General features: G+C 40.5%; 1 protein-coding gene across 1 annotated transcript in view; it reads right to left on the bottom strand.

Moving 5' to 3' along the window:
• LOC133122424 (angiotensin-converting enzyme-like) overlaps positions 1-2,362 on the bottom strand; it is a 147,058-nt gene extending 144,696 nt beyond the window's left edge. The window contains exon 1 of the mRNA XM_061232388.1: positions 2,176-2,362. Within this exon, the coding sequence (XP_061088372.1) occupies positions 2,176-2,362 (187 nt within the window). The remainder of the gene's footprint in view (positions 1-2,175) is intronic.
• Between the last annotated feature and the right edge of the window lie 13,032 nt (positions 2,363-15,394).

Below are 15,394 nucleotides of genomic sequence, written 5' to 3'. Positions count from 1 at the left end.
CTCTTAAAAATCAGTTAACCTTGTTTCATATTGATACTGTGAGACCAATGAATTTGGCGGGACTAAATGGGAAACATGAAATAAACATACTGTTATGCTAATTCCTGTACCATCTTTGCATACAAATGTGTTGTGTGGGGTTCTTTTTACTCTTTTGAAAATATACAACCATTTTTATTTTTTATCCCATGATTCTGATGCGGATTATTTAACAAGAAACATAAAAGCAATCATAAAATCTCAACATAATAGGAGGGTTAAGGTGGTGGTTTATTACACTACGAGTGAAATACGTGTTCATCCAGTATTTCCTTTTTAATTGTGCCATGGGTTTACAAACACAGCTTCTTAGGTAAAGAAAAAATATTAGTGCCCCTGACCTATAGATTTTTCTAACCGTATGCTAGTCCAAAAGAGACAGATAAAGAGCCACTCAAAACAACTTCAGTGATTTCTTTCTATACATCAGTTTATTTCTTCTATGTTTATAGCATCTTTTCTGAATCATTATATGTTCATGTCTCCTCACCCTCACATCTCTGCGGCACCCTTGCAACTCTCTGGCACCCCTGGGGAGGTGTGACTCACAGATTGAAAACCCCTGAGTAAAGCAGTGGACCATTGACTATGTAATGGCACACATTTATTTTCCATAAATCATTGTGGTAGGGGTTTCTGTAATTACTTTACTACCTATGCCCCTGCATGTTACAGACACAAAGGAGTTTTTATTTATTGGAATGTGATTTATTCTATCAGGCACCCAGTCAAGAGGGAGGAAGTGGGGTAATTTGCAGTAGGACATGAGGACCTATATTGGATTTGGACAACATCCCATTATTCCATTTTGACATCATTGAAATTAAAAGTAAAAAAAACGAATTACAGAATATAGATTAAGATAGCCTTTCCCCAATCTCCCTGGACTCAGCAAAATATATTGGGTTATTATATAATTGTATTAATAAGTGAGAAAAACAAAGAGAAAAGGAAGAGAACTGGTTAGCTTTGAACCCAGGTCTCCTGCATTCGAGAATGTCAGGCTAACCAACACACTAAGAAGCCAAGGCTGCCACTTGGGCATATAAGGCTGTTGTCCAGACTGTTGAATACTGACTCCACCTGCTCTTATTTTTTGATTGGGCTCCTGATGGAAACAATCACAGGAAATACACATAAAAAAGGCAGCCAAGTCTATATTCATTATTAAATACTACCGAATGTAAAGAGAGGACTGCAAACACTTCAATGCCAGACACCTGATTTAAGTCAATATATAATTTTGCTCATAATGAAGGACAGTCCCCAGCTTGCCTTTCTATTGTATCATACCCTTTTTAGTGAAATAATATACTGTACTATGTAAAAACAAGGCTCTGTTCCAGAAACTGTAAGATAGTAAGCTGGGCTGGCTCTAAAAGCAGTGTTGTCACAACTGCCGGTTGTGGCAAGTGGATTGCAGAGGTGGTCAGTGCCTGCTGTGCATGAGCTTATTTCCGTTCAGATACACTATGAGAACAACCCACTATGCCTCCTCTGATTCAGAGATTCAAATGAGGAATTGGTCAGCTTGTTTGTTCCCTAATACCCCCACAGCAGACCTCCCCCAAACTTATCTACTGAGGTTTGTATTGAATCCCTCAAACCCCTGTTCTTCAGACATGATGGGAGGGTTTCACATGTGTAGATAACTACAAGTGCATTGAAGCAGCCTGTATGGAATCTGGATTGCATAGCTATCTGTTAGATCAATACAATATTTTTATTGATTCCTTAGGATTTATATTGGCGACATTGGCTCAGGCCAGAAGAGCAGTCGGAGGGTTGCCGGTTTGATTCCGCCCCGGGTGTGGAAGTGCTCCTGATGTGCTGGTTGGTGCCTTGCATGGCAGCCATTCGCAGTTGGTGTGTGCATGAGTGTATAGATGAATGGGTGAATGAGAAGCATCAGTTGTACAGCGCTTTGGATAAAGGTGCTATATAAATGCCACCCATGTATATGTCAATTTATAAGAAATGCTCACATGCAGACCCTACTCCACAAATATATGCAAATGAAGTCTCTTCTGTGTATACAATAAATTAATCCAGCCTGAATCCTTAGTGTGTCTGAATTTATGTGAGAAAAAAAGACAGGAAACTGGAGGCTTACCTGTAATTGAGAGTTAACGTCACTCAGGTCAGTGTTGTAGTTCCAGCTGGCATTTGTGCTATAGAAGAAGACCTCTTCAGCCGTGGTATTGTAGTCACGCACAAATTCTTCTGCTCCAACCTCATCTGAGGTAAAATTCCCAGGGAACCAGTGGGGTGGTACAGCATGGGAAAATCCCAGGATGGGCAGTAATAATGCTGCCCAAAACATTCTGCTTCTTCCTTCTCAAACTTGAATGGCAATAGAAAGGAAAGTTAAGGAGTCTGAAAATAAGCCTGACTCAGTGGACTGAGTCCGCTAGTGGACTCCTGCCTATCCCTATTTCTCAAGTGCTGCTCAGCCAGAGCAGCCTCCTTTTAACTGCCAGTTTAACCCAACCCACACTTTCTGCAGCCTTCCTCTCACAAATCCACAGCAACATACTCCCTTATGGTATCCTTCCCTTTGTCACTATCCCTTCCTCTGTACCGACCAATCTTCAACTGTTGCTTCTGTCCTTTGGAGATAAGCTTTCCACACCATTGTTGGCAAGAGATGGGTCCTCGATCACTGTTTTCTGTGACACTCACTCTGTGATTTCTCTCTCGGCTGGAGTTGATATTGGCAGCATTTGTAATTCAGATTCAGACATTTAGTTGCTCACTCTTTAATTTAAACAGTAGGTTGCAGTGCACTAGAATTCAAGAAATGTTTCAAAAGTACCGTCCCAGACAAATAGACCAAGGAAGGAAGCAGTAAGAAGTCACAGGGGCCACAAGACAACCCTTGGACTGTCCTTATCACCCACTTTCCGGCTGTTTCTTCCTCGAGAAAGAATTTGATTGCCTTGGCTCAGAGGCTTCTGCTAAATGTTAGAACCCCGAAACAGAGAGGGTCTGAACCTCCGTTGGACCCACTAAAGCAAAACTGACCATGTTCTGAATGCAATTATTGTTGGATATCCCTTGTCGTTATTATCATGCATATTATCCTACCCAGATTGTGAAATGTCAGTTTGTTTTTGTGGGTCAGATCCGATTAACAAATTCAGCAATTTATAACTGGGAAGTGGGTTTATGTATTTGGTTGAAGCCTACATAAAACCAGCATGACTGTTAACAAGCACGGCTGCTACAATTATTTCAGTAGCCTATGTAAACATGCATGGATGAATTTATTCAACCAATCGTTTCCAAATGGCAAATTTATTGCCAATATATTTGTTACAGAAGTTACAGTGGTAAATATGGCTACGTTTCACTAATCTACAGAAATGTTTCTGAATTAGCGTAAGTGAGATGCAACTGACAATAGCCAAGAACATGAAACTGTTACAGTACACAGTGTTCAGATCAGACACATTGGGATTCTGGGATTAGGCTATGGAGCTGGTCTAACTGGTCAACCAGCTGTTTCAAAAGCTAGCTCAAGCAAAACAATGATAGCTATATATAGCCATATCTCCTGCTCCATTTCAGCTACAGTCATAAAATCTTGTTCTACATATGCCCCTCCTCATGAGGAACAATGGTGCCTCATGGACCCATAAATTCTGATTTAGATCTTCCGCCATTTTCATTTTTTGGAAAAGCACTTCGTACTCCTCCTAGAAAATGTGATGAATCTGCATGAAATGTGATATATGTAATCTCTGGACCAATATTTAAAAACCTTATATGGAAATTGTTGCATAGTCAAAAGATGGCCGAAGGAGAGGCCACGTTTTTGTGGGCGTGGCCAATTTTACTAAAACTGCAATAACTCATGAATGCTTTGTTCAATCCTAACAAATTGTTCAACATACACAAACTACATATATTCTGTGGAAGCTCAACAAATGTGGTGCCACTGGGCCAACATACAGTGGTGTGAAAAAGTGTTTGCCCCCTTCCTGATTTCTTAAATGTTTCAGATCATCAAACAAATTTAAATATTAGTCAAAGACAACACAAGTAAACACAAAATGCAGTTTTTCTAATAACTGGTTGGGCCACCCTTAGCAGCAACAACTGCAATCAAGCGTTTGCGATAACTTGCAAGGAGTCTCTTACAGCGCTGTGGAGGAATTTTGGCCCACTCATCTTTGCAGAATTGTTGTAATTCAGCCACATTGGAGGGTTTTCGAGCATGAACCGCCGTTTTAAGGTCATGCCACAGCATCTCAATAGGATTCAGGTCAGGACTTTCAATAGGCCACTCCAAAGTCTTCATTTTGTTTTTCTTCAGCCATTCAGAGGTGGACTTGCTGGTGTGTTTTGGATCATTGTCCTGCTGCAGAACCCAAGTTTGTTTCAGCTTGAGGTCACGAACAGATGGCCGGACATTCTCCTTCAGGATTTTTTGGTAGACAGCAGAATTCATGGTTCCATTTATCACAGCAAGTCTTCCAGGTCCTGAAGCAGCAAAACAGCCCCAGACCATCACACTACCATCACCATATTTTACTGTTGGTAGGATGTTCTTTTTCTGAAATGCGGTGTTACTTTTACGCCAGATGTAATGGGACACACACCTTCCAAAAAGTTCAACTTTTGTCTCGTCAGACCACAGAGTATTTTCCCAAAAGTCTTGGGGAACATCAAGATGTTTTCTGGCAAAATTGAGACGAGCCTTAATGTTCTTTTTGCTCAGCAGTGGTTTTCGTCTTGGAACTCTGCCATGCAGGCCATTTTTGCCCAGTCTCTTTCTTATGGTGGAGTCATGAACACTGACCTTAACTGAGGCAAGTGAGGCCTGCAGTTCTTTGGATGTTGTTGTGGGGTCTTTTGTGACCTCTTGGATGAGTCGTCGCTGCGCTCTTGGGATTATTTTGGTCGGCCGGCCACTCCTGGGAAGGTTCACCACTGTTCCATGTTTTCGCCATTTGTGGATAATGGCTCTCACTGTGGTTCGCTGGAGTCCCAAAGCTTTAGAAATGGCTTTATAACCTTTTCCAGACTGATAGATCTCAATTACTTTCTTTCTCATTTGTTCCTGAATTTCTTTAGATCTTGGCATGATGTCTAGCTTTTGAGGATCATTTGGTCTACTTCACTTTGTCAGGCAGGTCCTATTTAAGTGATTTCTTGATTGAGAACAGGTGTGGCAGTAATCAGGCCTGGGTGTGGCTAGAGAAATTGAACTCAGGTTTGATAAACCACAGTTAAGTTATGTTTTAACAGGGAGGGGCAATCACTTTTTCACACAGAGCCATGTAGGTTTGGATTTTTTTTCTCCCTTAATAATAAAAACCTTCATTTAAAAACTGCATTTTGTGTTTACTTGTGTTGTCTTTGACTAATATTTAAATTTGTTTTATGATCTGAAACATTTAAGTGCGACAAACATGCAAAAAAATAATAAATCAGACCACTGTATGTGGCACTATAACAATACAAAATGTTGAAATGTCTCTATCTCTGCCTTGAACTACTCAAACAATTATGTTGAATTGTTGTGTATATGTGCTCCACAAGTCCCTAAGAGCCTGTCCAAGGAAGAAAAGATGTCTCAAAAAAACATGCCCCCGATCAGCCAATCTTAGCAATGGTGGATCATTATGAATATTGGTGGGTATATTTTATTTATTTTATTTGTCCTTTATTTAACCAGGAAATGTCACCATTGAGATACAAGATCTCTTCTTCCAGGGAGTCCTGGCCAAGACGGCACACATAAAGTTACAACATGAGAAACAATAAGGCATATACAATATACATGACAAAAAATTAAAAATAAAATAAAATAAAAAAACATAAGTCAAACACAGACGCAGTAGGCTACAAGTGCATTTTAAAAAAGCATAATCGAGTCAGCATCAGGTAAAGCAATTACATGTTTCCTGTAGGGCTCTCTGTAGCATAACCTTAAAGGCACTAATAGTAGGGAGTGCCTCTAGACTAATTTGTTGTTGCAAATGTTACAAAACATATAGCAGCGTGATAAGCAGAATCCAGCTTTTTAAGCAGGGAGGATGGAGCATGCATATAGATCACGTCACCATAGTCCAACACAGACAGAAAAGAGCTCTGAACAATTCTCGTTCTGGCTTCAAAGGGAAAACATTTTCTTAAACGAAAGAAAAAGCCCAATTTGGGCCTAAGCTTTTTCAGCAGGTTCCCAATGTGCACATCAAATGCCATCTTTTCATCGAGCCATATGCCCAAATATTTGTAGGAGGCTACTTTTTCAAGGCATGTCCCTTCCAGTGTCAGGACTGTAGGGACAGCTGTAGTGGCTCGAGAACGAGTGAAGGTCATGTACTTGGTCTTCTTTGCATTTAGGACCAGTCTTAACCGTAGCAGAGAGTGCTGCAAAGTATGAAAGGCATCCTGCAGGAGCTCTATGGCTTGATTTAAAGTGGGTGCCACCGTGTAGATGACTGTGTCATCGGCGTATAAATGAAAGCGGGCAGGACTTAAATCTTTACCTAGATCACTTATAAAGATGGAGAATAAGACAGGGGCCAAAATAGAACCTTGAGGAACACCTGTGTTTATAGTAAGAGCAGCTGAGGTGTAGTCATTTACTGAAACACACTGAGTTCTTTCAGATTTTTTTAAACCAGCTCAGAGCCGTTTCACCAAGGCCTATGCAGCCAAGCCTCTGCAGTAACAATGCGTGATCCACAGAGTCAAATGCCTTAGATAGATCGACAAACAGCGCTGCACAGTGTTTCTTCTTATCTAGGGATTTGATGATGTCATCTGTGACTAACATAGTCGCTGTAATGGTACCATGACCTGATCTGAAACCCGACTGAGACTCATTAAGAATGTTATTATCAGTAAGAAACTTTTTCAGCTGCTCATTTACCAAAGATTCAAAGACTTTGGCCATGACAGACAGTCTTGATATAGGGCGATAATTATTTAGGTCTGAGGGATCTCCGCCCTTTAGCAAAGGGAGAACCAAGGCCGATTTCCAAGAGCTAGGAATTTCACCAGAACAAAGACTAAGATTCAAAATGGAGGTAATGGGCTCTGCAATCATACCTGCAGCAGTTTTGAAGAAAAAAGGCTCCATCTTGTCTGGGCCTGAAGATTTCTTTAAGTCTAGACTCTTTAGAGCTTCATAAACCTGAAAGGTTAGAATGGGGGCAAAGGTGAATAACTTGTCAGGTTCATGTGGGGCAGAATCAGGCTCTCCTGCAGCATATTGCATCCCTGTAGGTCTACTGATGGAATGAAAGATTGAACCGGCAGAAATAAAATGACTATTAAATCTGTCTGCAATATCCTTTTTGCCCTTGATTTCACTCTGATTCTCTCTTAGGAGATCAGGGAGACTGTTTGGAGTGATGGAACCTGAGGAGGATTTAACTAGTTTCCAAAACTTAGCAGGGTCATTCAAGTTGTCATGTATAGCATTAAGATAGTAGTCACATTTTGAATTTTTAATTCGTTTAGTGCACTTATTTCTTAAGGATCTATAGAAACTCCAGTCCAAGGGAACATTCGATTTCTTGGCTTCAGCCCAGGCATTGTCTCTCTGACGAATAAGAGTGGCTATAGAATCATTAAACCAGGGGTTGTCTTTACCACTTATCCTGTATTTTCTAAAAGGAGCATGCTTATTACATATAGCCAAAAAGGTGGATTTAAAATAATTCCATGCTAATTCCACATCAGTCATAAGTGAGACAATATCCAAATCACTATTATGCACATCATGCAGAAAAGCTTGCTCATCAAATTGTTTAAAATGCCTTTTATAAACAAAGCGCGGCTTTCCTTTTGGGACCTTACAGTTTCGCACACAGGCAATTGCACAGTGGTCACTAATATCGTTACAAAAGGTTCCAACTGCGGAAAATCTGTGAGGTACGTTTGTTAAAATAACATCAATCAAAGTGGACTGCTCCAAAGCTTTTTGGTTAACGCGGGTTGGTGAGTTAACTAACTGCACCAAACAGAGAGAATCACAAGTGTCTTTGAAAGAGTTTGATGATAAATCCGTAAGCCAGTTCCAGTTTAGATCTCCAAGTAAAACCATCTCGGATTTAGTCCAGTCATGGAGAAGGCTGGAGAGTAGAGTCGTGGCTTCGTTTATGGCTGCGGGTGGGCGGTAACATCCGACTACTATAATGTCTGAACCGTTTGGGAGCGATAATTTAATCACAGAGAGTTCAAAACATTTCGGTTTTGTTAGGGATTGAATACAAGTGCAGTTTAGGCTGTTTTTTACATACACTGCAACCCCTCCCCCTTTTCCTGCACGGTCTGTTCGAAAGAAATTGTAACCTTCTATGTAAATCATGTCATTCGTGATTGACTTTTTAAGCCATGTCTCAGAAAGGACAATAATATCAGAGTCAGTCGAATCAGCCCATATTCTGATCGAGTCCATCTTATTGATCAAGCTGCGAACATTAAGGTGGAAGAACCGTAATCCGTCTTTGGTTTTAAACTCCTCTGGTGTTTGAAGTTGAAACAGCTCTGGGCCTGGGTTCGGTTTTACATTACCCGACATCAGGATCAGAAGAAGTAGAAACCAGTTCCTCCTCGCTGGGCTGGTCGATTTGCCGCAACAGGTGCGCATTGCATAGGGGGACAGCTTCCCATTCCCATGGGCCCACAAACAGCGCAGTCCATGCAGCAGGTCCCCGGGGAGAAGGCCACTCGCGAGTAGCAGAGTCGCCATGGCATGATCTCTTGCTGATTCCGGGAAAGCCATGGTGCCTGGGGTAAGCCATAGACCAAGCGCAGGTGTATCTTGCGCATTTTCAGCATTGGGAGAGATACCGGTCCCGGGGATCCCCAGCGCCAGGTAGCCAACCAGGTAGAATAGCAGGGGAGGTAACCACATCATAGGGTTTCGAAGTAAAATGTTTTATAAAAATAAAAATGTTTAAAACATCAGAGGTTAAAAAAAGTAAGTAACAATTTAAGAGACTCTATATGCAAAGAAAAACACACAGCCTGCACATTAAAATCACTTTTTCACTTAACAAACAGAGAGGACAAACACTGAGACAGATGTGTGTTCAGCCATCATAAAGTTGAATCCAGATAAAAATGTTAAATCCAAGTGGTGAGCCGAAGTTGGCTACCCTGAGTTCCAGGCTGTAGCAGGTGCAGGCCCAGGCTGAAGCTAATAGAGATCTAGGCTGTAGCAGGCTGATATTATAAAAGGTCCACACTGCAACAAGTGTAGGCCCAGGCTGACATTATCCAAGGTCCACACTGTAGCAGGTGTAGGCCCAGGCTGATATCACCTGAGGTCCAGGGTGTAGCAGGTGTAGGCCAGGCTGAGGTTAATTGAGGTCCAGGCTGTGGCAGATGTAGGCCCAGATTGAAGGTAACTGAGGTCCAGGCTATAGCAGGTGTAGGCCAGGCTAAAGTTAGCAGGCTAACGCCTGGAGTAGATTTAGAATTCAGCAGCAGAGAATCTCACTTGTTGGTAGATTTAAAAGCCAGTTATGCACTTACTGGAAGGGTGTAAAGTCAAACCTTCCTTGGCAGACTATTTAGTAAAAAAACATACAAAAATAGATCAATTCAAAGCACACTAACAAGCAACAAACAAACAGACTGAGCTGGCGGCCATCTTGGATCACAATAATGCTGCTGTATATTTACCTCTACACTGTGTAAAAGTTGGAATAAGTCAGCTATTAGGGGGTGCTATAGCAAATATGCTATGATTTCAAAGAGTGTATCATTGGCTGTGATTAGTGGAAAATGATAAAGCATATATTATTTGATGTAGGTCTCTATATATCCTGATTGGCAATAATAATAAAAAAAGATTTAGACTTTTCATCATAAAATGGTCAGCAGCAATATATATTTGTGGGCATGGACAATTTTACTAAAACAGCTTGTGTTTTACCAAATGTTTTGCAGCTTATATCCGCTTGAGACATCGCTCTCAGTAAAACAAATTTTAAATGGGGTCAATCAGTAAATACATGTAGAAACTAGAGGTAATTTTCTGTAGTAACTCTTCATTTTATTCATAGTGTTGCAACTTATTACCGGGCATGTTGGCATGTCGTTCTGAATAAAACGATGGTGTCAATCGGTTAAGAAATGTTGTGTCCACGTTGCAAAACTGCATAAAACCTAGTTTAGGCTGCTTCAAGGCCTATACTGTCAAATTATCTCCACTCCCCCTTGGAGGGTAATTCCACACAGCAAAGAAAAAAAGCTTGGCCCGGCCATTGATGACGCAATCAACGCCGCCTCCCACTGTAATTTTAATGGAAATTTCGCCAATACAGTAACAGCCGGAAATACGCAACTGCTGGACCTCACAAAAACCTCAGGCGCGAATTTCACGGCCTCTTTCTAACCTACGGCTATCCCATGCTGTTCGTTCCAAAAGAGACTCCCATCTAATTAATTTTAAGAACACTCCCTTTGTGTCTGAACCCTTGATCACGGTTCTATTCATTGGGCCTGCTAGTTCTGAAATTATACACATCCGAATACTTGCAAGGACCCGATATTTTATCGGAAATCGCACATACATTGTGCGGTTTTAATCAACTTTGGAGCTAGAAGACGAACGGCTTCTCTTCCTCCTCCACCCACGCGTGAGACGACGACGACGACGACGACGACGACGACGACGACGCCTTCCCCTGGTCAGGCCAGAGACGGATTTCCCTGGTCCCGCCAGAGACGCCCTTCCCCCGGGACAACGGTACCTGGGCAGCGTTAATTCCCTGGAGCATCACAGATTCTCCAAGCAAGAAACTTTGCCTGCTGAAGACGGTCAGCTATTTGAGACTGGTCGAATATCATCAGATATTCGCCCCCAAGTAAGGCTGCGCATCTGGGCATTAGTTTTGTTAATGTTATAATACATTGTATCTTTAGATTAACTTTGTGTAACTTTGTTAAATTGTTTTTCTCGTTTACAACTTCCACATTAGCATCCATTACATTGTTCTCTCTCTCTCTCTCTTTCCTCCGTACAAATAAGCCTCCGGGCTTATAGTCAGTGGATTGTAAGTTTATAAATTAATTTAATCAAGCACCGCAAACTCGCGGAAACGCTTCCCAAAGCGCAAGTACTCTTGTTGTGGTGATTTCATTAATTTGTCTCTTGACCACCCAAATTTTAGCTAGGTGTACGCGCCATTACGCGCTAGAACCGTAGGTCCACCATTATAAGGCCCGACCTACATTCTCCACCAATTCCTTCCCCCATCCTCTTCGCCCGCTACGTGTACTCACGTGCACGCGCTCTTTCCCTCTTCCTTTGTCTCCTTCCCTCGCTTTCTCGACGCGGGCATACGTGTACGCGCATTCCTTTGTCCTACATCTTTCTTCCCACTTCAATGCGTTAATTTTCCGTCACGCCCTTTTTATTTAGCTGTGTTTATATGTTTATTGTGTCCAATAAATACCCTTTATTGTAACCGGTTGTCCGTCAATGTTTTTCCAACACTAAATCAAGCCAACTAGCTATTTAAGAACTACTTATAAGGCTACTTATAAAATTCGAACTCATATAAGTGGTTGTTGAATTCATAGTATTGATTCAACGGTATGACTGTTGAATGATTTATTAAATCATTACTATTGAGTTCGTTATTAATAACGTAGCTAAATTAAAATAATTAAATGAGACTGATTTTAAAATACGATATTACCCTTCGGAACCTACACCACTCAGTTCAGTTTGCAACTAAGCACACCCCATATGACCTAGTCTTGAAATTTTTTTATCTTTAGTCTTGAAACCTAGTCTTTTCTCACAAGGAATAAATTTGCCTCAAGGACATGCACTCAGTGAGCACTTCTTTATTTATTTATTTGACTTATTTTTTTAGACTTCTACTGTTGTAGCCTATCCACTCAGAGTTATGATACGTTGTGTGCTCAGAGATGCTCTTCTGCATACCACTGTTGCAATGTGTGGTTATTTTGTTACTGTCAGCTTCCTGTTAGCTTTGACCGGTCTGGCCATTCTCCTCTGATGTCTCTCATTAACAAGGCTTTTCTGTCTGTCTGCAGAACTGCTGGGCACTGGATTTTTTTTGGTGCAAAAAGCACCATTCTTTGTGTGTGAAAATCCCAGGAGATCAGCAGTTTCTGAGATACTCAAATTACCTTGTCTGCCACCAACAATCATTCCACGGTCAAAGTCACTTAGATCACATTTTTTCCCCTCGGATGGTTGATGTGAACATTACCTGAAGCTCCTGACCCGTATCAGCATGATTGTGTGCATTGCCTGGCCTCCACACAATTTGCTTATGAGATAATCACATGAATAGGTAGGTGTAATAAAGTCAATAAAAGTGCTTGGCCTTCCACCATATTGGATTTTTATTATTTGAAAAATGTATTGGAACATGTGGCTGACAGGTGTTTCTTGTTGCCCAGATGAGTCCTATTAGATTGATTGGTCAAACAATGACTAGTTCTGAATGTCTATTCTTGGTTTTTGGGTTTTGCCTGTTAAGACTGCATTTATTTAAGAAAATATAAACCAATATGAAAACCAGAGAGCTGTCTTTGGGAGAAAAGCAAGCCATTTTGAAGCTTATAAAAGAGGGGGAATCGATCAGAGCCATTGCACAAGCATTGGGTACAGCTTGTACAACTTGGAATGTCCTGAAAAAAAAAGAAACCTCTGGCTTACTGAGCAAGACATTGAACAGGTCGACCAAGCAGTAGTTGACAGAAACATTGTGCAAAGAAAAACCCCAAAACATCAGTCAGTGACATCACAAACAATCTCCAATGGGCAGGGGTGAAAGTATCTCAAGCAACCATTAGAAGAAGACTTCCAGAGATCAGCAAAATAGAGGCTATACCATAAGATGCAACCACTCATCAGTAGTACGAATCTGAAAGCGAGATTACAATTTGCAAAGAGATCAGCCACAAAAGTTCTAGAACACAGATTTGTGGACTGATGAGACCAAGATTAACCTCTGCCAAAGTGATGGAAATGCCAAAGTGTGGAGAAAGAAGGGATCGGCTCATGATCCAAAACATACAAGCTCATCTGTGAAGCACGGTGGAGGAAGTGTCATAGCTTGGGCTTGCATGGCTGCTTCTGAAGTGAGCTCACTAATCTTGATTGATGATGTAACTCATATTCAGAATTCAGAATGAATTATTTTGTCTGCCAACTTATAGTGAAATGCATTCTAGCTAATTACAAGGAACCCAAAACACACTGCCAACACAACAAATGACTTAACTAGGGAGAAAAAGTGCAAGGTCCAAGTCAATCACCAGACCGTAACCCAATTGTGCATGCATTGTACCTCCTGAAGAGAAGAATGAAGGAAACCCCCCCCAAAAAACAACAACTGAAGTAGTTTAGCATTCTCAACTCTTGTCCACATCTAGGTGTAAATAACAGGAAATAAAAGCTGAAACTCTGAACTCTTGTCTCATGTTCATCTTTTTATCTCAATCTCAACTTCAGTGTATTGCAAAAACACCGGAATTGCCTTTGCTGTTCCAATACTTTTGGAGGGGACTGTATGAATCATGTCCAGCTAACCACACTTCTTTTTGCATGACTCCTCAGACATCCTGGTCAATTGAGTCGTATCACTTTCCCTCTGTGAACACAACACAACAAGTATCGTTTGTTGGACCAGAGAATCAGTTGGGCTTTGTCAATAACATACCAGAATTTAACTTTGAACTTCCTCAATTAGATAACAATAATGGCTTTAATGCGGAGATAAACACATCATTAAAGCTCAATAAGGACTAGAAGGTAAAGATAATTTGTTAATAGACCAAATTTATGACAGAGATTTAGGGATAGCATATTCTGGTGTCTGGTGGGAAATCACATTCAAGGAGGCTGTATTTGTATGTTTAATTCTTAAGGGGATGGCATGTGCCCTGTCCCCTTTAAGTGATGGCACCATGGATTGTGTTATGGTAATTTCATATGTATGTATGGAATGTATGTATGGAAAAGTTGTCTAGTTGAGCGTCACTGTAACAAGGTGCCACAGAGCGAATACAGACATTTTTATTGTTTTAATGAGTATTCCATTTGCTGTGGAACACACAATTCTCAGAAAAATGCTACACTACGGATCATTGCTGTCCAGTTGTCACTTCATGCTGCAAGATAATGGACATTTAAAAATGTCAGTTACCGAAATTGGCAAACATTAGCAAGTTTAATGCTGGATTCCCTGCTACAGTCTGGGAAGATAATTTGGAAGTGGGCTTAAATGGTACGTGGGCTGAATAGGGACGTTACTCAAATCTTATTGAAGTTCTCTTTGGGGAAAATTGTGTATGTTTTCTGGCAAATGGCTAGTCTTATGTTAGTTAAATCGCACCACAGATTTGTAATTTGTTTAGTTTTCTTTTAATTCATTTAATCATAGCTAGTTGGGGCTCAGTGTGTTAATTGACAGGTAGCAGGCTGACATTACAGTTTTTGCATGCGAGGGATATGTTACGAAATACTAAGTGTTATTTATTTTCATTTAATTAAATACTCTCTGTTCCAATACTTTTGCTCACCTAAAACTTGGGTGGTCTGATACCAAAGGTGCTATGATGTAAATAGTTTAGCATTTGACAGTCTGTTGTTTTACACATCTATGTTTAAATACCAGGAAATAAAAGTTGAAATTCTCAACTCTTGTCCACATCTAGGTGTAAATACCAGGAAGTAAAAGCTGAAATTCTCAACTCTTGTCTCATGTTCATCTTTTTATCTCAACCCCAAATTTATTCAGTGTATTGCAAAAACAAAGGAATTGGCTTTGCTGTTCTTTGAGGGGGCTGTATAAATCATGTCCAGTTAACCACACTTCTTTTTGACTCCTCAGACATCCTGGTCAATTGAGTCATATCACTTTCCCTCTGTGAACACAACACAACAAGTATTGTTTGTTTGACCAGAGAATCAGTTGGGCTTTGTTGATAACCTACCAGAATTTAACTTTGAACTTCCTCAATTAGATAACAATAATGGCTTTAATGTGGAGATAAACACATCATTAAAGCTCAATAAGAACTAGAAGTTAAAGATAATTTGTTAATAGAACAAATTTATGACAGAGATTTAGGGATAGCATATTCTGGAGTCTAGTGGTAAATCACATTCAAGGAGGCTGTATTTGAAGGGATGGCACCATGGATTGTGTTATGGTAATATATGTATAGAATGTATGTATGGAAAAGTTGTCTAGTTGAGCGTCACTGTAACAAGATGCCACAGAGTTTGCCACACATAGCGAATAGACATTTTTATTGTTTTAATGCGTATGCCACTTGAAAATAACCGCGTTTAGTCTTAGAAAGAATGAGGTTTAATTGTTGCATCATTCATAAA

This window comes from Conger conger, chromosome 2 (assembly GCF_963514075.1).
Source record: "Conger conger chromosome 2, fConCon1.1, whole genome shotgun sequence".
NCBI lineage: Eukaryota > Metazoa > Chordata > Actinopteri > Anguilliformes > Congridae > Conger > Conger conger.
Note: the sequence above shows the minus strand (reverse complement) of the source record. Positions and strands in the feature narration are given on the sequence as shown.